The sequence below is a fragment of the Ochotona curzoniae genome, unplaced genomic scaffold (assembly GCF_017591425.1).
Source record: "Ochotona curzoniae isolate NIBS_2020 unplaced genomic scaffold, NIBS_Ocur_1.0 contig_3520, whole genome shotgun sequence".
Classification (NCBI taxonomy): Eukaryota; Metazoa; Chordata; class Mammalia; order Lagomorpha; family Ochotonidae; genus Ochotona; species Ochotona curzoniae.
Window position 1 is genome coordinate 20,276,327 of NW_024465894.1, and position 19,773 is coordinate 20,296,099.

The window sequence follows — 19,773 nt, forward strand, 5'->3', positions numbered from 1 at the left end:
TTGTGGTCGATAGCTTGGCTAGTGAGAATCCAGATTAGTTTTCTAGTACAGCCTTAAAACATGCCTGTAAGGTGCATTCCTATTTATCTCACATTGAAAGCACAACCTGTGTGAAGGAAAGTAGAGGAGGTTGATTCTCTCATTGTTATTTTCTGTCTTGGGCCTCTTATCAGGTTGGACCCGTAGCATTAGGGTTTGACAGCTTGCCCTGCTGCCCTTTTGCCACTAGCAGGTGTTTTACATATGCACGCAGCCAACCCCCGGCCAGCTTCATGTTTGCAATTTGGGGCATTACTGTTTCTTAGCTTGGGCATTGAATTTGCCCATTAAATGTCCTAGTTGTCTGGAAATGACACCCGCATCTACTTGAGTGCAGAAAGGAACGTTCAATTTCAGTGACAGAAGGAGATGACCTCCTTTACTGCTTAACATTTTTCGTTTTGAGTTACTGAATACAAATGATTTCGTTTTCAGTGAAAACAGTTAAAAATCCAAGAAAGCTCTGGACAGTCTTGTTCTGAGTAATTGCACAGGATTGGATATTGAGATTTGGTTGCATTTTTGTTAAATTTATGCCTCAAAAAGTTGATGTGTAACAAAGAAAGCAATTGGGTTTTTAATGTCTAAGAGGGAGGGTGCTTAGTATGAAAAAGCATATTTACAGTTAGATTTTAATTAGTGTTTGGTTTTATATGTTTTAAATTTAGAAACCAATTTCTTCCTGAAGCTTTAATTAAAGCTCCAATTATAAAATCTTAGTTTGTTTAAATGTCTCATACTTTCTTTTTTGTTGCTCTTAAGATTTATTTATTCATTTTAAAGGCAAAGTTACAGAGAGAGGGAAAAACAGACAGAGATCTGCCATCTGCTGCTTCATTCCTCAAATGGCCACAGTAGCCAGGGCTGGGCCAGGTTTATGCCAGGAGCCAAGAGCTTCTTCTGGGTCTCCCATGTGGGTGCAGGTGCCCAAGCACTTGGAACATCTCCAGCTGTTTTCTAATCACATTAGCAAGGAGCTGTGTGGCAAGTGAAGCAAGCAGGACTCAAACAGGCACCCCTAGGGGATACCAGCACCACAGACAGTAGCCTAACTCACTGTGTCACAGTGCCAGCCAGAATGATTTCTTTTGTTAATACTTAAGGTTTTATTTTCACCTGTTCTTTGAAAATCAGATTTACAAGGAGAAGGAGAGATGCAGAGAGACAGAGAGAGGAGAGAGAGAAATCTTCCATCTGCTGGCTGACTCCCCAGGTGGCCTCCATGGCCAGAGCTGAGCTGATTTGAAGCCAGTCACCGGGAGCTTCTTCCAGGCCTCCCATGTGAATGCAGCAGCCCAAGGACTTGAACCATTCCCCATCGCTTTCCCAGGCCATAAACAGGGAGATGGTTCAGAAATAGAGCAGCTGGGACATGAACCAGAGCCCGTATGGGATGCCAGTGCTGAAGGTAGAGCCAGTGCTATTGAGCCACTGGCTGGTCCCATCCCCTTTTCTTAGGATAGTGATTAGTAGTTTTATAAATTTGGCAGATTACAGTTTATCTAACTTGTACTGTCAAGCCTAAGTTGTCATTTCAGTCCATACATAAGAATTTAGTTTTTCTTTTTCCTGTATACCTCATGTGGGAAGATGAGCTTGCATGTATGTTCTCAGTCTCCAGATCCTCTTGAAGTCTTAAGAATTCTTTAAATCACTCGCTCTCAGCTAATCATCAAGTACAATTAAAGCCTTCAAAGTATTTCCACTAGTTATTAAGACATGTCAGGTTCTCTTAAATATTTAAAACGCCCTAATAACAAAACAGGAATTGTCCCAATGATTGTTAATCAGACGGCTTCAGATATATTTAAGCTTTCGTCATCTTGATTCATTTCTTTATCAAGTCCGCCTTCGCCCCAGTGCAGAGACCCTGGCGACGTATGGCCTACCCCTGTGTCCTCACCACTGGCCTGTCGGCTCGTTAAGGGGAGGGACTGTTGAAGACATTCCATCGTAAGTGACCCTCTCACGGCCTGCGTTGTGCAGCCTGTGATGCCAGCATCCCATCTGAACACAAGTTCTAGTCCCAGCTGGCTCACTTGTGATCCAGCTCCTGACTAGTGGGAAAGCACCCACATTAGAGACCCGGATGGAGTTGCAGAGCCCTGGCCTCCGCCTGGCCCAGCCCTGGCTGTTGTGGCCATTTGAGGAATCAGTGGATAAAGACTTCTGTGTATGTGTGTGCCCCCCACCCTTGACTCTCCCTTTTAAAAAAATAAATCTTCTGTTTTTTTTTTTTTTTTTCCTGAAAGTCCCTTTCTGGATGAAGTCTTCACATAAGTTGGGTTTGTGTAGCTCTCTATTTAAATTGTACTTCTGAGATTCAGATAAAATTAGCATTAAAAAAGAAAAAAAGTCAGATGGGGGGAAAAAAATCCCAGGCTGAAGGAGGACATTGTGAGCACTGACTGCAGTGTGAAGACCCTGAGTTCCAGTGTATCTTGTCCCATCCGTTGACAGAGAAGAAGAGAAGAAGCGTGGAGCTGATCCCGCTCACTGCCCGCATGGTCATGGCCCACCTGGTCAATCACCTGGGCCACTACCCGCTGAGTGGGGGCCCCGCCATGCTGCACAGCCTGGTCAGTGAGAACCACGACAATGCGCACGCCGACGGCTCCGAGCTGTCCTCCGAGGTGTTCCGGAGCCCCAACCTGCAGCTGTTTGTGTTTAACGACAGCACGCTCATCTCCTACCTTCAGACGCCCACGGAGGGCCCGGCAGGCCGGTCACCAGGGGGCGCCCTCTCCGACGTCAGAGTCATCGTGAGGGATATCTCAGGGAAGTACTCTTGGGATGGCAAGGTTTTGTATGGGCCTTTAGAAGGCTGCTTGGCACCCCGGGGGAAAAATCCCTCATTTGTGATTTCGGGCTGGAATCATCACTCATGCGGACCTCAAAAAGACTTTCCTCCAACTGAGGAGGGAGATGACGTGCTCGACAAGTTACTTGAAAGCATTGGCCACACGAGTCCAGAATGCCTCTTACCATCACAGCTCCATCTGAACGAGCCCTCCCCGCCCCCATGTGGAATGAACTGTGACCAAGAGAAGGCCATCATCGAGGCCATTCTACGCCAGCACGCACAGGAAGATGAGTATGTTCGGAGGTGTGGCTCGGACACTGCCATGGGAGTCGCCAGCCAGGGGCAGCCGCCCCCAGTGGAGCCCCGGGGGCCCTTCTATTTCTGCAGGCTGCTGCTGGATGACTTGGGGATGAATTCCTGGGATAGGAGGTAAGACCCCCCACACTACTCCCGTGCTTATTTTATCATCGTGTTCCTGTGTTTGAGTGACAGGAGATGAGAAATGGAGGTTTTTCTGTGAATCTTGATGCTAATTAAAACTCGAAATGGAGGCGCTTGGGCTGCACTGGCATGCAGATGAAATTCCAAGCACTTGTTGGATGTTTTAAAGGATTTCAAGCAGTTTCAATGCATGGAGTTGGTTTTTATTGTTGTTGTTTTTAAGATTTGTTTTATTTATTTGAAAGAGTTTGAGAGAGAAAAGGTGAGACAAAAAGAGATCTTCCATTGGTTCACTTCCCAAATGGCTACAATGGCCCACATTGTGTCAGTCAGGAGCCAGGAGCTTCTTCCAAGTCTCCCATGCAGGTGCAGGATCCCAAGGATTTGGGCCATCCTCGACTGCTTTCCCAGATCATTAGCAGGGAGCTGGATGGGCAGTGGGGCAGTCGGGTCTTCAACTGATGCCCATGTGGGATGCTGGCGTCACTGGCAGGAGCTTTTCCTGCTGCACCACAGCACTGGCTCTGCAACTAGAGTTTTTAATGATGGTTGTGTCCAGTATCATCCCTGCCTTCATGTAGGATGGTGGTGGATAACACAGGGGAATGTCACACTCTACCCTCTGGTCTGATAAGGGAGGCCGGCTTACCAACTCTGAGAAAGGAGCCCAGGAGGAACCGCGGAACCCAGGCAGCAGTGAAGGCAGTGCAGATGGCTTTGTCGGGTAGAACCTGGGCGGACTGAGCTGGACTGATGGTATAGAAGAAGTCTTCAGGACAGGGATGGGGAAAAGAATTTCTCAACCAAGCTGGCTGTGTCAACAGAGGCAGATGCTTGCAGTTCACACATTCATGGGCCACAGAGCCATTCTGTGTTCCTGGGTAGCAATGGGACGCAGTGGCGTCTGAATGCCTTCATAAGTCTTGCTGAGAATGGAGCTGCACCTCTAGGTTCCTGGCATAGACCCTCTGAGTAAGGTGCTAGGTAGATGGATATTAGGGGGTGTGTGTGTGTGTGTGTGTGTGTGTGTGTGTGTGTGTGTGTGTGTGAATGTGTTCATTGACTGACTGGAACATTGCTAACGTTGTTTTGTGGTCACATGATTTTTCTTCCTTCTTTGGTTTTTCCTTTAAAGGAAGAATTTTCACTTGTTGAAGAAAAATTCAAAATTATTGCGAGAGCTAAAAAATCTGGACTCCCGTCAATGGTATGTAAAAGTGTATCAAACCACTTCTGTCCTCTCTGTGCCCGTGTGCTCAGACAGGTACGGTAATGGCAGTGAGTACGTCCACGCACACTACCACACAGGACTTCGGAGTGAGTGCCTTTGCGTGAGGCAGCCAGGAGGCACTCGTCTTCCTTCCATCTCTGCATGAGGAGACAGATTTCCCTAGAGCAGACAACCCATGGCATCCATGTGGAATTATGTCAAGTTTGAGCATGTCTGATTTGATAGTCCATGCTGTACACCAATGCACTGGCATCCTGAAGACTTAGCTTTATACTATCAGAAAGGTGAAAAGCAATGCACAGTGGTTAGTGACTCTGTTACTAAGCCTCATACCCCACAGTTGGTCAGCTCCTCTGATTTGACAAAAACAAAAAAGATTGATTTAGTTATATTTGAAAGGCAGATTTTTACAGGGAGAAGGAGAGACCAAGAGAGGCATATGGGAAGAGGCCACAGGGTCCCAAAGACTTGGACCATTCTCTGTCGCTTTTCCAGCACAGAAGCAGGGACCTGGGTAAGAAGTAGAGTGTCCAGGACTGGAACCAGTGCCCCCATGGGATGTCAGTGCCATAAGCACAGGATTAGCTTGCCATGCCATTACACCTTCCCAGTCCCCAGGTTTCTCATCACTTCACTGTGTCCTTTCAGAAGAATTTTCAAAGATGAACTCACAGCCATAACCAATTTTTTGATTAGGTGAATTGTGTGCTTTGAAAACCTTCTAAGCACAATACAATGCTTCTACATAACAGGTACTTAAAAGTCTTAGAAAAGATAAACTACTTCCTTAGTTTTTAATTCTTACAAACTCTTGAAAGAACAAAACACAAGAAATCCTGCCTTGTTTCCGCTTAATTACCTTTAGGAAAAGCCTAATTTTCCATCAACTCTCAACAAACAGTTTTCCTCCAGTTTATTTTTCAACTGTTTATTCTGCATTTTGTTCATGGCATTCCTTGCTCCTTCTAAAGTCATAAACGTTGAGCTATACTTGGAGCTGTATGTTTTTGTAGGGTGGTGTTGACCAAGGATGGAGGACAGAATAAAGGGCAGCCCGAATCCCAGCTTTGCAAAGCCCCTGTGCTGGCCTGTAAGGAAATGACGAAATTGTTGACTTCATTCATTCACTGCTTCATTTATCGGCTGCTGTCCTCCCAAGGCTCTTACAGGGATGACTTGTGACCAGCTAATGAAACATTTTCACCATCTTTTGTGTTTATATTGGTTTGTTGTGGTTTTTGTTGTTTCGGGTTTCAATCAGAACTCTTAAGTGACACATGCTTAAATTTTTGCTTAGATCTTATTTTCAAGCAGACTTTGGTTCCTGTCACTGTCATTTGCAGGGTCATTAGCAGATTAGCTATGCTGCTTCCTGGTGGTTTGAATTCTAGACCCAGGTATAAACACAGTAGGCAATACACCCCAGTTGAAGTTGTCTTTTAGGTACATGGAAGACTTTTTTTAATGGCCCTTCATGGTATCACTAAGGACAAAGCAAATCAAAGCTGATGAGGCTTCTTCATGGCTGCATGTCCCTTCTAGCCTTCTAAGTGTCTAATGTTGAAGTGGTTTTATTTCCACTGACCCCTGTATAGGCATCACAGGGCTTAGATTTCCTTTCCTTTTCTTCCTTTTTTCCTCCACTTTCCTACCTTCCCAAGACCTCTTCCCAGCTTCTTACTAATATTTCTGTTGCAGCACAAACTGCCCTGTGTGCATTTCCATGTGCTTTTGCTAGTCCAGCTTCCTCTGCAGAAGGGGATAGCTGGGACTTTGCTTATAGATGGCTGAACCACTCACCGGAGAGGAATAAACATTTTAGTGTCAGGAAATACACAGAATTTGTAAAAAGGAAGTATATAGGGTGGGGATTCAAAGGTTCATTTTTAATTGTACCAGGGCCATTCAAAATGTCTTTGTTTCCTGATTTGTCAATTGAAACTTATAGTGAAAGCTCTGAGTGTAAGGAATTGTCCTGAACTCACTAGAGGCAGAAACCAGACACCGTTATTCCTCCCGTTGCCCTCGTGAGATTCAGCTTCGCAGTCACTGCCGTGATCCTTTTTCTCTGTGGGAATTCTGGGAGGTGTTTCTTTTTTCCATGAAGGAAGGACTGTGGGTTCACTTGGCTGTCCCTGCTGGCCTTCCACATCAAACAAGTAGGCCTTGGGGTTCCAGGTCAGCCTTCCAAGCATGCGCTGAATTAGCCCATGCTTCTTGGAGTGAAGTGAATACATTGCTCTCTTGTAATTGTGGCCAATTTGTTCAGTGTTAATGCACTTTAGTTGCATGAGAAACAATTGAATTAGCTCCCTAGGGCACTGTTGCAGTAAAATATGGCTTTGAATAGCTGAGGGCAATCCTCTGCCCCTTGATTAACCTTCACTTGAAGCCCCAACTCTGGAATTTAGTGTCTTTTTGACACCCAGAAGGTTATTTTATAGTGAAAAGTGTTTTCAAAATTCCTTTTGAAAACAATGGAAATAAACTAAGACTCTTGAGCTACAGAGGATCTCAGTAGTTCCACACACTGATCAGGTACCAGCGAAGACTACTGTGACCCTCAGCTTTCATTAGGACATTGCTTTTTCTTTCTGACTCACTACTGCCAAGGAACTGGTCTCACAGTTCCTTCTTAAGGAAAGTAGAGACTGTCTTGCCTTGTGGCCTTTCCACTGTGACCTTACAGAAGATGTAAACAGTATGATGAAAGACTACATGCAAATCACAGTCAACTCCCTTCTGAAATGCCTGGGTGAGCATCTTCTCGCTGCTGCTTGGTGAGGTGGACCTGAAAGTCATGCCATGGAGATTTTTTTGAGGGAGGAGGGGTTGTTCTTTTCTTATAACTTGGCATAGCCTTTTAATGTGACAGCACATGGAAACTGAGCTATCTTGATCTGTTCTTCATATTCAAAGAAAACATCCTAATGCGAAAGGGGAAATTGTTTGTGTCGTGTTTGTGTGTTGTTGCTGGATTACCTGCTTCTTCATACATTGGCTACACAGCTTAGGGATATGAAGTGCTGTTGATGTTGTAATTACCATTTCAAAAGCCAGGTTCTAACAAGGCCAGACACAGAGTCTACAGCCAAGCTGGCTGTCTGCAGTGTTCACACTGTGGAGGAGGTTTACAACTAACAGTCACCTTTGCTCACACCCACTGCCTCCATCAGTCCCCGTCCAGGCTCAGCTCTCGGCTGCTCGCACACTGAGTCCATGAGGCTGCGATGGAAGAAGCTTGGACTTTCAGGAGTATAAGCAGAAGCATTTCAGATGAACTTGAAATTGTTTTATATGTGTTAAAGTCTGCAGAACAGAGAATAACAAAATGCTGAAGATTTTTAAATATGTAGAAAGAACTATTTGAAGAGCTTGAAGAAGCTTTTTCTCCTTTTGTTGAAAGATGTGGGAGTTTTTAGGTCATGATTTATGATTTCTGTTATTTTCTGAGCTCCCAAATTACTATAACTCTTGGAATACGCTAAGCAGATTCTAGGTGCCCCTTAATGAGTGTCCCTGCATGTCACTGTGGGTACCAAATGGTTGTCATTGAGGGCTCCCTGATGCACAAGAACAAGTTTTCTGGCGGAGGTCTCTAATAGAACACGAGGCCCCAGCACCATTTACCACAAAACTCCTCTCCCCTTACAGCAGCTGTTTGCATCGAGAGAGATGCCTCAAAGGGTGTGCTGTTGCATGCTTGGCGGGACATTCAGGTGCCAGCAAGCCAGCATGGATCAGAAGCCCTCAAATGGGTCAGAGGAGCAGGTGGCAAGCCTAGCAGTAAAGACACCCACATGCAATAGCAGAGAACCTGAGTTCAGTTTCCAGGTTCAGTGCCAGACTGCAGCTGTCTGCTAACCCAGATCCTGCGAAGAAATAGTGCTGGCTCAAGTGGTCAGGTTCCTGCTGCCTATCTTGAGTTGTTAGCTCCTAGCTCTGGCTGGCCTTAGCTCCAGCTCTCTCAAGCATGTAGGATTTAACTAGCAAATGGGAGCATTTTTCTTTGGCTCTCTCTCTCGCCCCCCTTCCCCCCCCCCCCGTTTCTTTCTCTTTGCCTCTCAAAAAAAAAAAAAGAAAGAAAGAAAAGAAAAAAAAAAGAAAGAAAAAAATATGTTTATACATATGTCTATATGTGTATGTAAAGTCAGTAACCAAAACATTCTGTTCTTATTTTAAGGACATAATGAGATAATGTGAAAATAGACTTTAAACATATAAATCAGAATACTGAACATGTGAGATACAGTCTTTTAATACAATCAAACATTGTGTAACTTCATTGTGAGAACACATTATATAAGCATTGACACTCAAAAACAGTTAAAACAAGAAATTCTGTTGTATGTCCCTTACTGTAATAAGAAAAAGTGTTCACAAATGTCTTAAGTAAAAATGTCAGTTGCACAATGGAGTACAATAGATTCTCATCTGCAAAAATGCTGTGTTCTTTGCTTATATGTTAATAATGCAAGTGATTTTCACTGTTTTCTTTTTTTCTAATTTTTCATACAAATGTGTTGATTGCCACAATTGTGTGAACAAACTATGTAACTGAATACAAGGAGAGATTTCTTTTCCTCTCTAACTTTTTGATTTAGTTTCAATCAGTCCTACTTATTAAGTAGAAAAATAATTCATGCAAATGATAATATTAGAAAATGTATTAAAATTTGAAGCCCAGTTCCACAACAAAGTGGATATCTGATCATATTACAATATTCAGATATCATACAGGTAATAGAGGCATTTACTTATAAGTTTTATTTAATTGTATGTTTATTTGAAAAGCCTAGAGGGGAGGGAAAGAGATCTCTTCCATTCACTGTTCACTCCCCCAGAATGCATGAAACAACCATAAAGGGCTTGGTCAGTGCTGAGAGCACACATCTGGTTCTCCCATATGGGTAGCAGGGACTCAAATATTTGAGCCGTCAAGTGAGCCATAGTAAGATAGCATTGTGTATATAAGAATTCTAACTCCTTGAAATTTAAAAATTTGCAGCCGTGAGACCCACAAGATCGCTGTGTTCTACATCGCTGAAGGGCAAGAAGACAAATGTTCCATCCTCTCCAATGAAAGGGGAAGCCAAGCATACGAAGACTTTGTTGCTGGACTTGGATGGGAGGTAATTGATTCCATCGGCATTATGTAGGTTTTCACAGGGTTTTTTGGTTTGGTTTTGTTTTTTGCATTCAAGGATAACACAGTAGAGAGAGTCATTCAGCACAGCAGTTGAGATGCCTTCTGGGATGTCTTCATCCCGTATCAGGGTACCTGAATTCAAATCCTGTCTCCGTTCCCAACTCCAGCTGCCTACTAATGCAGACGCTGGGAACCAACAGCTGTTGACTTAAGGAGCTGGGTCCTTGCCACCCCCACAGGAGCCACAGGTTGAGTTCCTGTTTCCTGGCTTCTGCTTGGCCCTAGCCCGGCTTTTGCATGTATTTAATGGGAGATTCTGTGTGTGTGTGTCTCTTTCTCTCTCTCGCTTTCTGTCTCCATCTTTCTCTTCCATTCCTCTCTTTTCTCTCTTTCCCTCTCTGTATGTGTGTGTGTGTGTGTGTGTGTGTGTGTGTGTGTGTTATTCATATCTCTCAAATTAAATAAGTTCTTTAAATGATAGCATAGGTTGAGTTCTGGAATTGAAGAATGCATTAAACTTGACATTTATTTCAGTACTTTATATATGAACTTTTGTTTCTTCTCAAGTTTCCTCATATTTTTATCCTTTGCTTTGAATAAATAGTAAATGGATGGGTTCACCCAGTCATAAGCAGTTTCTAGTAAAATAACACAAATGTAGATAAAGAAGCCATGGTTTTGGCCAGAAGATGGAAAGTAGGAAATAAATCAGTGTCTTGGGACCAGTATTTTGGCACGATGGATTAGACCTCTCCTCGCAATGCTAACATCCCATATGAATGCTGGTTCAGTTCTTGGCTGCTCCACTTCCAAATCAGCTCCCTGCTTATGTGCCTGGGAAAGGAGAGAAAGTGCTTACCCCTGTGCTTACGCAGGAGACTTAGATGGAGTTGCAGGCTCCAGGCTGCTGTGGCCATTTTGAAAGTAAACCAGCAACAGAAGATCTCTCTATGTCTCTGTCTGTCTCCCTGTATCTCTCTGTAGCTCTGCCTTTCAAATAAATAAAATACTTGTTAAAGAAATCAATCACGTGGGTGAAAAGATGATGAAAGAGTTGAATGGAGTCAAAAGTTGACATAAAAATGTAATTACCATACTAGATTGAATGTAGGTCTAAAGTAGGTCCCCAAGATGGCTGATCCTGGAAAACTGTTCACGGAGTTACTCTGACATTCAGGCATATGCTTATAAACACTACAGACATAGTAGTGGAACCTCACCCTGGTTGTTGCAGGCATCTGAGGATTGGTGGAAGATCTAGATACACACATATGTCTGTCTCCCAGGGTGAAAACTCTAAAAGAAAGCACATCCCCAGAGTCTGAAATACGTCAGAGTAGCTGAAATGGACACCAAGAGATATGTGAGGGAGGACTCTCTGGGTGGCTCAGCACAGCCTGCATCTGAGAGTTAGGGTTAGCAACAGGACATGTGCTGAAAAGGGCAAGGGCAGGACACACTTTCTAGGAACCCAAGTAGACTTCCGTATGCAGGAGTTCCTGGGCTGCCAGGAGTGCCTGCATGTGATTGGACATGGCCCAAAGGGGAGTTTTCTTTTCTCAGAGGGTTAGAATAATTGCCTGAACGAATACCAGCTTGTGACAGATTTAAGAATTTGGGTTCAGACACTAATAAATGAACACTCATGGTACAATTCTGAGAATGAGTTATGACTGGGAGACTCTTGGCAGTGATGTCAGTCAGAAGAACCCTTTGGAAGGCGAGTTTAGCAGTGGCCGCTCAGTCATACACTATCAGTGCATGATCCAGACGCTTCACAAAGCACTTCTTTGAATATTGCTTCTGGCTGGAGGAAAGAGCGTTTCCCAAAAGTCCATCAGCAGGGGCAGTGTGTGTATATAAAGCCATGAAGTGTGTCCTTAAGTGAACAGGCAAAAGTGAAATATCTGAGAGTGAAACCACATTCACATGTTATCGTAGTGTATTCTTACAGTTCTATTATCTTATTATTGCTTTTCATCTCTTGCTATGCCTAATTTTGAATATAAAAGTTATCATGTATACATATAGAAAAAAAAATTTGACACAATGGTTGAGGTACTCCATGGGTCCCTGCTACCCCTATGGGAGACCCAGCTTGATATCCGGGCCCTTGCCTTCATTCTGGCTTCACCCTGGTTGTTGCAGGCATCTGAGGATTGATGGAAGATCTATGGCTATCTCTGTCTCTGTGTCTCTCACTGCTTTTCTAATAGAATGAAAATTAATTTAAAAAAAAATGTTTATACATAGTGCATTAGTGCTTACATGGTGGCATCTCATATTAAGCTACTGATTGCAATGCCAGCATCCCTTACAGGTTCAAGTCCTAACCTCTCCACTTCTGATCCAGCTCCCTGATAATGCACCTGGGAAAGAAACAGAGAATAACCCAAGTGATTGGCTCTCTGCTACCATATAGGAGATGTGGTGAAACTCCTGGCTCCTTGCTGTTGTAGCCATTTGGGTAGCAAATCCATGGTAGAAAAATCTGTCTCTCTCCCTCTCTCTGTGACTCTGCCTTTCAAATAAATAAATACATTGTTGGAAAAAAAGATAATACCTATAGGGTTTAGTGATAGGTACAGTGAGAGATAGCTGTTGTAATCTTTGAATGTATCCTCAAAAAGTGGGGGCCACTATACAAACACACACATGTTTAGTGAGTATCACATTTTTTTTGGATTGTCTTCATTTGGTAAGATTCCAGTGCACTTTCATCTTAAATGTTCTTTATATTAATATTTTTATGTTTTCTAATTTCGAGTTATACTCATTTGTAATCAGAAATAATGGTGTAGAAGTGTAGGCCCTAAAAGTCATCTGAGCTCCACCTCCTGCTCAACACAGCTTGCCTTTGACCCCCCTCCTTCTCCCGTTGTGACCTTCATCAGGTGGATCTGTCCACTCACTGTGGCTTCATGGGCGGCCTTCAGCGCAACGGCAGCACCGGGCAGACGGCCCCTTACTACGCTACCTCGACCGTGGAAGTGATTTTCCATGTTTCTACCCGGATGCCATCTGACTCTGATGATTCTCTCACCAAAAAGGTACGAGACCTCTCCAGGAGCCAGGTGTGGCTGCCCACATGGGGAGGCGAGAGTGGCCTGACCTGGACTCAGACCATCTTCTGGCCTTGGCCACACTGCAGCTGGCGATTCATCTGGAACACTCAGCCCAGCACACGCTCCGTAAGCAGGGGCTTGAGACCCACTCGAGTCTGAAATCCTGAGAGGAATCCACTGCTGCTCTTGGGCCCGTCCTCCCCCCACAACACAAATACTTCCTAATGAAAATATTTCCAGCCTCACCGACTGACGGGTCACAGCAGCAGCCTTCCCGACAGAGGCTCCAGCAGGCTCAGGCTGGCTGATGTGAGGTTTGGCACCCTCTGTCCAAGGGCAGGCGTGGGCATGCTGTGACACAGAGGTCTTACCTTGGATGCTTGTACCTCCCTTCACTCCTGCTTGTGCCCCGTGGACAGATTCCTCAGAAATTCATGGAAAGCTTGTCTTCCCTGAAAAACCTTACTGGGGAAACATGACCCTATTGTGAGATGTATGCCTCAGATGACCCTGGCTTAGAAGTCGACAACACCCTCTTAGAAGAGAAAGTTTGGCCCGAGAAGTTCCCAGTGAGAACAGAGCCACAGAACAACTGATTTGCCCTTCCATGGCCTCCTAGCAGTGGGCAGAGCCCATTGTGTCCCTACAACCCAGCGTGAGGAACTGAGGGCCGGGGCTGGCCATCCGGGAACCCCTCCCCCCACTGTGTGCAGATTATCCCCAGGCCCTGGGGACAGGTGGCCCTTTGCTCACTTGTACTTGTAGTTATTGTAGGACCCCTTGCCTCAGTTTCCCATCTTTTCCAGGAGATTGCATATAACCTTGTGCCACTGTCAGGCCTCCCGTCACCTGTTGGTCTAGCTGGTTCCTCTCTCCAGCACTGTGAGCCAGGTGATTGATCCAGACTGCTGTGCATCTCTCATCTCGGCAGTTCTGCTCTGTCACTGTGCTGCTGCACACATCAGGACTGCTGAGGTGGTAGGCAGCAGTGCCTGGGGGCATCAGAACTCGGGTCGCAACCACATCACAGACACCTTCCTAATGATCAAGTGTCTCCAATGACGTGATGAGTATGCAAGTGCCTAGGGTCCCTTGGCTGGCCCCACGTGCCAGAAAGGCCTCCTGGCAGTGGGAGAGACACAGCAGCCGCACCAGCCATGTGTGTGTTTCCCACAGGTGTCCAAGGGCTGGCCCCTGTGACTTGGGTGTTGATAGCTTGTCCTGCTGCAGGCAGAGCTCTTAGTGGAGCGATGGTGGGTGGGAGCGGTCTCACCCTCTGGGGTTCCTTAGCAACCTGGAGCACCCCAAGCTGCCCCCCCACCCAGAGCCCTAAGCAGGGCTTGGCCATTTCTTAATGCCTTGTGCCATTGGTCACTGTCACCATTCTATGAGTGTATTATCATATTTTGATTTGTGCTACTCAAGACTGTGTTGTTAAAATATAGATTTTTGTGTAAAATGTCTTTAAATCATTTCTTAAGGAACATAGGATTAGTGTTCTGGGTTTTGTTTTTTTTTTTTGAGAAAAGACATACTGTTTTCTTGACCAAATCCCATGTCATAAATAATGTTCCAAGGCTTGGCCTGGTAGAAAGAATCCCTACTGTAATAATCAAAATTCAGCCGATACCTTTTGCAGCTCCACGATTTAGCATCATTAGCGATGAACTCTCTTTATCAGGATGTCTCACAGCTGGCCTGGAAATCAGTCACAGTCACAGCGGCCTGCAGCTCCGGGTCTTATTCCAACCAAATTGGCCTAACAGGTTAAAACTCTGAAGTGATTCACGCTCTCTCCTGCCCCAGTCATGGGGGGCACTTTTTCAATCCTGCCATCCGGGTGCAACCCCACACTGAACTCTTGATCCTTCACTGCAGAAATTTGTTAGCTCTGGCTAGATTCGATTTTTCACAGCTAATCTAACTGCTGTAGGGGTTTGCAGAGTGGGGACAGAGCTGTGCTATTGGATTTGTCCAATTCATTTGACTCCAGGACTATAATTGCACTTATGTCTTACAAGGCTTTTATAGCCTCAGGCTGGCCAGCCGCATAAAAAACAAATTGGCAGTGATACAGTATGAGAGAAAAGGGATGAAAGGCCCGCATTATCAGTCTCCAGGCAGCGCTGTTCTGGCAGGAAGTTTCTTGGTTAATTTACAAATACAACTTAGATTTTCGGATGGGCACGCTGTCAGCTGAACAATGGGGATGTGAGGCCTGCCTGTTCCTTAGTGAAAGTAGCAGCCGGGCCCGCTGAGGGGCAGGGACGCTTCAGTCACGCAGACGACTCCTGCTGGAGCCAGCTGGCGAGGTAATGCAATTAGCCGGGAAAGGAGGTCAGCCTGTTAGGTGCGGACCATGACCGGTGTCACCAGTGGCGTGCGGCTTGACGGCAGCAGGCAAGATAACCCTGGCATGGAGGTGCTTAGGAGCTGTCAGGGCAAGGAGTGGCAGCCCCTGGGCTAGTTTTCTGCGGACCAAAGGGCTGTGCGTTTGTCCAGAGCCGGATAAGCAGCCAGACCTGCTGGAGCCAGGTGTGCAGTGGGAGCAGTGGCTGGCATGGCTGCCACCCCATCCCAGGGCATGACCTGTCAGCTCCTTCCAGGACAACATGCCGACCAGGCCACCTCAACAAACTCACTAGCAGGTTTCTAATACAAAGATGTCCAATCAGGCTTCCCCCACACCCAGAACTCACAAAATGGCATCTGTGAAATGGGTTCTCTTCTAAGTGGAGAGGCACTGCGAACTTTTCCGAGGGTTCTGTTCCATCCTGACCACTTGCTCAGACTGACTGTGTTTATTTTAACCTACATGTGCTCTTGTTAAAGGTTGGAGAGGATGTACTTTCGCTCTCTGCTCCAGGTTGATCAGCTGGTGGGCCCAGTGGCCTTGGCCTTTAGTCCTGTGGTTTAGCTAATTAAACTGTGACATGTCTAGAAGTCTGAGGCACATGGTAGTGAAAGCAGCTTTGAGATGGTAAATATTATTGTCACGTAAAAATAGCTCTTCCTTAACTACCAAATTGCCACGTTGGAGGGCCGGGTCCATCAGTGTGGTAATACTCTCCCTCGCTGCACTTCTGAGAACACAGTTGCAAATAAAATTAGGAAAGACTTAGTTGGGTTATGAAGTTGATAACCCAATTTAGAAAGGGGAGAGGAACTGCAAAATTTCAGTAATCACTGTATTAACTCAGAGCTAATGTGGACCAAAAGGAGCTGCCGGGTTTCTGGGTCCTGCCTCTGCTATGGCAGCACATCTGAGCAGTATGTGGGAGGTGGGTTGTTTCCATTGAGATCTGTGCCACAGCAGGAAGTGAGGGGCTAGGAACCAGCCCGAGGTGGACTGTTTGCAAGGTAGAGGACCATGGGTGAGCCGTGAGGCAGCTTCTGAACTGGCCGTATTTCACCTGAAGACATACCTACAGTGGTGGTGGTGGTGACACTGACTGCTGTGTTTTCAGTGCAAAAGGATCGGATTGCACGAGTGTGTTTCAATGTCCTTGCATGTTTTATTTAAAAAGAAAAGAGGAAAACCTATAGCATCTGATGTGGAATTAAAGGGATCTAGAGAATGTTCCGTGTTGTTGTTTTTAACTATTCTCTCTCACCCCTTGTGTGTGAGAGAGAATAGAAGGAAACACAAAGTAAAAAAAATGTGCTGGGTAATTGTGCATTCAGAAAGTCATGGCGTGGTAGCCTAGTGGCTAGAGTCCTTGCCTTGCATGCACCAGGATCCCATATGGGCACCGGTTCTAATCCCGGCTGCCCCACTTTCTATCCAGCTCCCTGCTTATGGCCTGGGAAAGCAATCGAGGACGGCCCAAAGCCTCAGAACCATGCACCCACATAGGAGACCCAAAAGAAGCTCCTGGCTTCGGATTGACTCAACTCTGGCCATTGCAGCCACTTGGGGAGTGAACCATCAGACAGAAGATCTTCCTCTCTGTCTCTCCTCCTCTCTGTGTATCTCATTTTCCAATAAAAATAAATAATTAAAAACAAAACAAGAAAGGCATGGGTACCGGTAAATTGTTGTAGATCATTGGAATGCATGCTCAATCCCAACTGTGTTTGTCCCGGAGACCAGTTGAAGTGTGCCTCGTCAATACAAAAGCTGATGGTACAAGTTTGAGTAATTGTTATTGCCACAAGTATGAGAGAGGAAAGATCAAGCTCACATCACAGCAAGCCAACTTCCTGTTTGACCTCACAGATGGAAAGGATCCTTTCCCTTTGGGATCCAAAGTCCAGAAAGTTGTGTTTATGCTAACCTGTCTTAAATGCAGCATATCCAGGAGCATCCCCCTTCTCTCTTGGAAGGCAGAACTCAACCGTTAGTGTTGACACGACAATTCCCTTTCTGAAAAGTACTGCTGAATGTGGTTACTCATGAGGCCCAAGAAGTGCTTGTTCTGCACTGTGAAAGAGATGAAGCCTCAGGCAGCCAGAGCGCTCAGAACACCTGCTCAGTCAGCCTGGACCCTCTCAGAACTTGCGTTCCAGCCGTTTTCTCTTTATGATCTGGTATCTTTTTTTTGTCATGCTGTGTGGCCCCCTCGAGTGGTTTTCTAGCCAGCTTCCCCAACCCTGGGACTCAGCCATCACCAGAAGGGAGACCTCACGAGGCTGCCCTTGCGTCCATCTGACACAGCTTGGCCAGGGGCGTCCTTGTTGGATGTAGGCTGATGAAATATGTGGGCTGAGTTGTTGCAGCATGACATGGAAGCAGCTCAGAGTATAGGCTGAGGCTGCTGTGGGTGCAGTAGAGATGCCGCTGACCTGGAAGGCCTGGCGCAGGTGCCCAGGCCTGTTCAGCCACGTGCAGTGCTACAGCCTTGGGTGGACCTGAACTCCCATTTCCTCCTTTTAGAAAGAGATAAAAAAAAATAGCCTAGTCTGCCTCAGCGTGATGCTTCCTATGAAATGAGAGGCTCTCTAAATGCTAGTGATTGATGTTCTTACAAAATCTAATAATTATTAGTTTCCTAAGCAAAAAGTGCTTTTATGAATTGTTTTGTTGAAAGGTTTGTTGTAAATGTCTTTTTTTATACATTTTGTAACTTCTGTGGTAATGCTGTGGTGCTCTTATATTCTTATTTTTATTTTCCTAATAGCCATTGATTTCAGAGTTTTCTAGAAGCACAGTAATGTGGAGTAAAAGGCGGGCACTATTACTTGTTTGGAAACATGCTAAGCGATAGAAAGCACAAAGCTTTGTATGATGCCGAATAAAATCCCATTTAAAAATTCTTGAATTACCATAAAGTGCCCGGCACTGACTAGCATGAGTTGTCTGAATATCAGTGAGTTTTATGTATTTTTAGGCACACATGCATTTTTTTTTTAATCCTCGTGGAAGACATCATTGGTATAGCCTCTTTATATAAGTGGCATTTTTTTTTTGCCTCCGAGTTTTATAATTCAATTTGTAAGCCCTGGCCCCTCATAAACTGCTGTTATCACCCTGATTAATCAAGAGCCAATTTGTTCTTGCAGCTCCGTCACCTGGGGAATGACGAGGTCCACATCGTCTGGTCGGAGCACTCCAGGGACTACCGTAGGGGAATTATCCCGACCGCCTTCGGAGATGTCTCCATCATCATTTACCCAATGAAGAATCACATGTTCTTTATCGCCATAACGAAGAAGCCCGAGGTATGTTTCTACCGCATTCTGGCTCTGACCACCCAGCGCATGCCATGTGATTCACTGCAACTCTATGTTAATAGGGACTCTTGCTGCCGGCAAAGGTCTTACAAACATCTGAATTACACATGCTGTTTTGGAATCTCCAAAAGTGGATTTTCAAATAATCTCTCATCGTGAGCATAAAATTCGAGATTGTGTTTAACTGGCCTCGGAGAATTACAATGGCCAAGATATTTACAGTGCTTAAGATATTTAGGGTTTTTTTAAATTTCGTAATTTAAGGACAGTGATTTTATATCTTGGAGATGCTGATTACCAATAAAGAATTGGAGGGACCTCATCTCATGCCTAGCTTTCTGTGTTAACTATGAATGGAGAATTCTACAAGGCCTGACCTCAGAGAGTATTGCTGGCCGAGCCTCTGACTGGTGCTAATGGCCATTGCTCCTGAAGGATTATGATGTCCGCAAGGAGGCTGGCCCTGTGGAGTACGGTACATGATGTTCCTGACAATTGAAGCACCTTGCCACATAATCAATTCAGCAGGGCCAGTTAGTATTGATCCTGAGGATGGCTGGAACAATCCAAAGGTCTGTGTGTCATGCACTAAATGGCTGCAGTTTTAATCCTGGCCATGCCTCTAGTGGTATTTCAGCAATGCTTTGTAAACATTTAACATATTAAGCCACGGAGGAAGAATGGCAGCATTTGGGGCAGTGGAAGCTTGGTAGTAAGTTGATCTTCATTTTTATCCTAAATGGTTCTCCTAAAGAGACATCCCATTACCATCCTAAAAAACTAGCTTCGAGCTTCCAAATAATGGATAGCCGAGTTACTGTTCTGGTTGTCTCTTCTAAAGTGTCAAAGTTGTGAGCATTAAATAAACCAATCAACTCACAAAAGCACTTAAACCATGACTTGGACCAGAAATGAAGCTCCTTCTGTGTTAACTGTTGTGACTGCTCCTGTAGTCTCTCTTGTTATAGTTACTGCCACAGGAAGAAGGAGGTCTAAGTTTTACATCATGCGAATTCTCAGACTAGAGAAATTCCTAATGGCAGAGGAGTTCCGCTCTCTGGCCAGTGCAAGGCCTGACGTAACGGGAACCCTCTTCTCTATTCCCGAATAGATGCCATAAATCACATGTTTGTATGAGGGGTATTCAGAAGTTAATGGGAAGTCGTGCATGAATTTCAAATTCCTTCTTCATCTCTATGAGCTTACTTGTAAATTGCATTTTTCACCAACCCTCCGAAGGCCCCTCCTCTTCTCTCTGATTCAGATGGCTGTGCCTCAGGTTCTCAGATTTGTGTCAGCAAATGGCTCTTAGTGTCAACATTTGTCCTTGGTCCATGAAGAGCACCACTTTAGGAATTAAACTGAAAATTTT

General features: G+C 45.1%; 1 protein-coding gene across 4 annotated transcripts in view; it reads left to right on the forward strand.

Moving 5' to 3' along the window:
* RALGAPA2 (Ral GTPase activating protein catalytic subunit alpha 2) overlaps positions 1-19,773 on the forward strand; it is a 267,919-nt gene that overhangs the window by 168,103 nt on the left and 80,043 nt on the right. For all 4 annotated transcript variants that reach the window (XM_040981780.1, XM_040981778.1, XM_040981777.1 and 1 more), the window contains exons 32-36: positions 2,500-3,271; positions 4,419-4,490; positions 9,523-9,646; positions 12,558-12,713; positions 18,231-18,389. In XM_040981780.1, coding sequence (XP_040837714.1) covers positions 2,500-3,271; positions 4,419-4,490; positions 9,523-9,646; positions 12,558-12,713; positions 18,231-18,389 — 1,283 coding nt within the window. The remainder of the gene's footprint in view (positions 1-2,499; positions 3,272-4,418; positions 4,491-9,522; positions 9,647-12,557; positions 12,714-18,230; positions 18,390-19,773) is intronic.